This window comes from Hippoglossus stenolepis, chromosome 9, assembly GCF_022539355.2.
Source record: "Hippoglossus stenolepis isolate QCI-W04-F060 chromosome 9, HSTE1.2, whole genome shotgun sequence".
Lineage (NCBI taxonomy): Eukaryota > Metazoa > Chordata > Actinopteri > Pleuronectiformes > Pleuronectidae > Hippoglossus > Hippoglossus stenolepis.
The window spans coordinates 27,439,091-27,444,831 of NC_061491.1; the positions used below are offsets into that span (position 1 = coordinate 27,439,091).

The 5,741-nt window shown below is 41.9% G+C and overlaps 1 protein-coding gene across 1 annotated transcript; it reads left to right on the forward strand.

The window, feature by feature from the left end:
* The first annotated feature begins 266 nt into the window (after positions 1-266).
* Positions 267-5,451, forward strand: dmrt2a (doublesex and mab-3 related transcription factor 2a). The gene is made up of 4 exons (XM_035167035.2): positions 267-431; positions 1,308-1,755; positions 3,724-3,826; positions 4,107-5,451. Exons 2-4 carry the CDS (start codon positions 1,351-1,353, stop codon positions 5,225-5,227), a joined length of 1,629 nt encoding a protein of 542 aa, XP_035022926.2. The 5' UTR covers positions 267-431; positions 1,308-1,350; the 3' UTR covers positions 5,228-5,451.
* The last annotated feature ends 290 nt before the right edge of the window (positions 5,452-5,741 follow it).

Genomic DNA, 5,741 nt, shown 5'->3' on the forward strand with positions numbered 1-5,741 from the left:
TGAAATGTGCAGCAGACAACTATCTAAAAACAGCTGTTAACATATAAAAGTTATTTATTATGATGGGGATCGTTACTCAGGAAAAGTAATCACACTACTCTTCGTCGTTACTAGCTGAACCCCCTCCTCCTCCTCCTCCTCCTCCCCCGGGTAACTGCTCGCAGTCCTATTGGTGGGTGAGTGTTGAGCTGCAGCCAATCAGAGGAGAGAGCTCAGACTGCAGCGGTTCATAGGAGCGAGGTGAAGAGGGAGAGAAGTTCAGAGAGAGAGAGAGACCGAGAGAGAGAGAGAGAGAGGGCTCAATTAACTGCTTCAATTAACCAGCCTGGACCCTCAGTGTGTGTCAGTGTGTGTCTGTGTGTGTCTGTGTGTGTGTCTGTCTGCACATTGTTGATCAACCCTGGACCAGATCCGTGAATCAGCCTCTGGAGGTAAACTCAGCTCTTTGTTTCCTTTATTCCACAGATCAGAGAACACAAAGTTACAAACTTCTAAAACTTCTAAAACTTCTAAAACTCGAAAACTCTGCGTGAAGGAGCCACTTAAATTAAATGTGCACGAGTGCACGTGTTGTGACAGACACATTATTGGACTGAAGCATTTTTCTATTATGACCTATTTTTCTTTTTTATTTCTAGTTCAGCCACTTTCAGAAGTCATACATCTTTAACTTTATTTTTTACTCTGCACTTTTAAACACTTTTTGCACGTTAATATAATTTATGCTCAATAAGACTTATACTTGCATCTCTTTGCTTATTGCAGTGTTTTGATTTTGTGCAAGAAAATGTAAGTTTGTCTTCAGGAGCAAAAAACTATGGAACTGTTAGTTTGGTTTCTTAGAGTTAATTGTAAAAAGCTGTTTAATAATCTGTGTTTATTCTTATTTGATCCATGTGGAATATCAACAAGCAGGAACATGGGGCTAATTATCTTCATTGTCATGTTTCAAGATTCAAAGATCTTTGTTGTCATCAAGTAAAATGAGATAATAAGAAACTTCTCTCTCAGCAAGATGCAGAGAAATATGAGAAATAAGAGAATATACAGAGAATATACAGAAGATAGAAAAACTGTATTTACAAATGTTTTTTAGTTTCAGTCCCTGAAGGTGGAGTGAGTTAGTTTGGAGGGAATACTGTTCACAAGTTTATTATAAGTTTATGATAAGTTTATTACAAGTTTATCATGAGTTTGTCTTAAGTTTATACGTTTATCAGAAGTTCATCAGAAGTTTGGCTGGTTTATAAGTTTATTATAAGTTTGTCAGATTTCAATATCAGATCCTAACTCCAGTTTGTCTCCAGACAGGATCTCGGCGCTCGGACAGGCCGCAGGACTCGGGCAGACATGTCGGACAGCCCCGGGTGTGAGTTTGAGATCGACGTGGAGAGTCTGGAGACGGAGAGCGACGACCCGGCGGACTCCTACAGCCCCGGACCCGGTCCCGGACCCGATCCCGGTCCCGGCTCCGGCTCCGCGCCGCTCGGCCCCGGCGCCTCGGAGGACGACGCGGACGAAGGCAAGAGCGACGACAAGCCGGGGCCCGGCGGCCCGGGCCCGGGGGAGCAGAGGAAGCTGAGCCGGACCCCGAAGTGCGCCCGCTGCCGGAACCACGGGGTGGTCTCCTGCCTCAAGGGCCACAAGCGCTTCTGCCGCTGGAGAGACTGTCAGTGCGCGAACTGTCTGCTGGTGGTGGAGCGGCAGCGCGTCATGGCGGCGCAGGTGGCGCTCCGCAGGCAGCAGGCCACCGAGGTACCACTCTATATATATATATATACTGTGTTTTAATATATATAATGTTATAATACTCTTAATGTACACTTACCTTAATGTGTGTTTTAATATAAATATAATGTGTTTTAATACTCTTCATGTTATAATACTCTTAATGTACACTTAATGTGTGTTTATATATATATACAGTGTGTTATAATATATATAATGTGTTATAATACTCGTCATGTTATAATACTTATGTTATAATACTCTTAATGTACACTTAATATGTGTTTAAATATATATATATACTGTGTTTTAATACACTTCGTGTTATAATGCTCTATATTTTATAATACACTTAATGTAAACTTAATAGGTGTTTTAATATATATTTATAATGCGTTGTAATACTCTTCATGTTATAATATATATCATGTTATAATACACATAATGTTATAATACACTCAATGTACACTTAATATGTCTCATAATATATATAATTTGTGTTCTAATATATATATATAGTGTGTGTTATAATATGCACAATGTGCATTATAATACTGAAGGGATGTACAGCTAAATTATGAGGAATATATAAAAATATCAAACCAACAAAAACAACAATAAGTTTAAATTAAAAACAACATTATATATAAAATGACTGAAGGGAATATGAGACATGTATAAAACCAACAAATAAGGCAGCAATAAGTTTAAATCAAATTAAATAAAAACTGAGAAGTTGTGTGTGCAGCTTGAATATTATGAACATTTAAATTAAACGACAACTCGTGAAGTGATTCAGCTTCTTCAGCTTCAACTCAAGTTAATTTTATTTAAAAAGCAGCTTGTAGAGATTCAAGCTTTAAAAACAACTCAGACACAATTCAAAGAAAACTAAACTTTATTAAAGCGAAAACACACAAAACTTCTAAATTCATTAAAATCAAACAAGTACAGAGGACGTGGCTCCGTGTGAAGTTCTATCTGAGGCTGACTGTGATTTGTGAAAATATACAAACTAAATTTAATTGATTTAAAGTATTCAGTGTTCTTCAGAAGCCGGGTTTCACTTCTCATACGTTTTATTATTCAGTTCTATCTTGTGTCCAGTTGCTTTATTTAACTCCTGATAAAATCAAATCAAACATGTTTAAAACATAAAGTAAATTTATGTTAAACTCATCTTGAATTACATCGTCTGCATCACTAGATTACAGGCTGTGTTTGTGTGTTGTTGGCTCATTGTGTCACACTCTCTCTCTCGTGTGTGTCTGTAGCTGTGTAAATATCTTCATACATGTTCCACTCGTCTTTAACTGAACTTTACTGCAGCTTCGCCTGTACCATGTCAAATCTAACACGTAGAATAATCTGCTCTGTTATATGAGCAGAGATATGAATTCTGCAGTTTAACAGTGAGACGATCTTTGTCACTTTGGTTTTCCACAGAGAAAAATACTGATTTGTTTTTCTACCAAACTTCAGCTTCCACATTGTGAAGGTTTAAGTTCAGTTTAACTTTGGTCAGATTGAGTTTAAGGTTCAGTAAAAGTTTATTTATTTTACTGAATGCTCAGTTGTTCACAGTGAGGAATCATTCATCAGTGTATTTATAAAAAATCAATATAAATGCTTAATGAAAATATAAATACAAATTTAACTTCTGAACCCTGTCTCTCTCCTCACCTCACATACAAAAACAAAAGTCTTTAATCATAAACAACTAAATAAACTGATCCATTTTTTATTATGTGTTTTATGGTATTGGTTAAAAAAAGGTATTTTAAAGACGATGCAGCTGGAAGTTTGTCTGTTGTGTGTCTGTTGTGTGTCTGTTGTGTGTCTGTTGTGTCAGTGTGATTGAATTTTACCTTTTATTACAACCTATTGTTTTGTTCTCATTGTGTAACTGTTGATTTTCTTAGTAATTTCCCTTATTTTCAAATGTTATTGTGACATATCGGCTAGTATTTACAACAATTTTTTTATTTTTCTCAGGATAAAAAAGGCATATCTGGGAAACAGCTTCCAACCGAGAGGAGGACGATATATCAGCGTCACATCCGACCGTCCACCATGCTCGCCAAAAGCATCCTGGAAGGTAACAGCCAATCAGACGGCGAGACACTCGTCTTCTTTCTGACCCTCTCCTGCTTCCCTTGGTTCTGTCTCCGTCTCGTCCGTTTAACTCCGTTTAACTAAATCCCACTTTTCCCTCCTGTCTTGTCTCGGATTTCTTTTCTCCCTCTAACATCTGTAAGACTTGTTTCACTTTGATTCTGTGCTGCATGTTTTTATCTGGTAACGTTTCTGCTTGATTCAACATCGACTCTAATCGAACTCGTGAACCGTGCAGTAAATGTTGACTCTTTTGATGACAGGGTATCGTCCGGTGCAGACGGATCCGTTCCTGGCTGCCAACTCCGCTCTGCCCCCACCCCTGAGCGACCGCATGAGGAAGAGGAGGGCCTTCGCCGACAAGGAGCTGGAGACCATCATGCTGGAGCGGGAGTACAAAGAGCGAGAGCTGATGGAGAACAGCCAGGCGGCCTCGCTCATCTTTCCCAACAGCATGGTCCACCACGCCGCCGAGTACAACTCCTACAAGACGGCCTACTCGCCGGCAGCTCAGCTGGAGCCGCAGCCCAAAGAGTTGTGCAACTTCATGGGGCCCAACTGCCTGGATCTGTCCATGCAGTACCCCAGCGGCTCCGCCAACGTCGAGCTCATCTCCTCCAACGTCAGCGTGGCCACCACCTACCGCCACTACCCGCTGCAGCCGTCACGAGGCAGCTTCATGATGTGGCCCCGCAGTGCGTCCAACCTGGGGGACGCCCTGCTCTACCAGCAGTGTCTGTTCAACGCCACAGCGGTGCAGAACATGAAGCCAGGGGCCGTGTGGGAGCCCAAGGCCATGCCGGCTGAGAGCCAGCTGCCCGAGCAGGAAGCTGCGGCCGCTCTCGCCGCTAAACTGGAAGGATCCCGAGCGGCTGCGCTGCAGGACTCATCAAATCCTCCGCAACCGGATCCCAAAGCTCCCGGCGTGGCCCACGGAGGGCAGAGGGAGTGCTCGGCCTTCTCCCCCCCTAAGAGGAGCTTTGGACAATCCTTCCCCAACAACTCTCAGCCCCAGAACTCCATGCACGTCTTGAACAAGCTGAGCAAGGACAGTGCTAAGCTGTCCATGAAACTCAACTCCTTTCACTCCCTCATCCAGCACTCGCTGAATGAAAAAAGCGGCGGTGGTGGCGGCGGCGGCGGCGGCGGCGTTGGGCCGGAGCTCAGGCCTCCGTACTGCAAAGAGCTCTTAGAGGAGGCCGCCCGCAAGTTCAGGGAGGGATCGGCCAAGGACGCTCAGGCTGTTAAAATCACAGACCGCTACGCCAAAGACTTTCTGTCCAAGCCTGTGGGAACCAAGATGGCGTCCAGCGAGTCGTTGTCCTTCTCGGTGGAAGCCATACTGAAACGACCCACACCTGCCATGAGCCGAGCATTCCACTGACTTCACTCCAGTGTCTTCTCTTGCACTAGAACCAGCAGGTTCCTCTCAAACCGAAACCTGCAGACACTGCGTCGGAAAACACACGAGCGGGAAATATTTATGTACAGTATATTATATTTTACATGTGCATGTTTAATAACTTTATTGTGTAGAGTATTTAAACATTATACCGATGTTTTCCTCATGTCAATAAACTTTATAAGACCCAACTCTTTCCATAAAAAGTCTTGTATTTCATTTTCACGTTTAACTGTGAGCAGGTTTGTGTTTGGGTCAGAAGTGAGTCTGATAAAAACTCTGAGTCTCGACACATCACAAAGGTTTTGAAAACAGTTTCCTTATTTACAACTTTTAAAGTTTGACGTACTTAAAAAAAATCATTTAAGTTACTTTTTGTTGTAGCCCTCTTATAGTGGAATTTGTAATATACCTTTAACTTATTTATTTTTGAAGTTTGACAAATTTTGTGCATGGTAAAATAAACATTTTAAAAGTGCTAGTTATCACTTGAGTT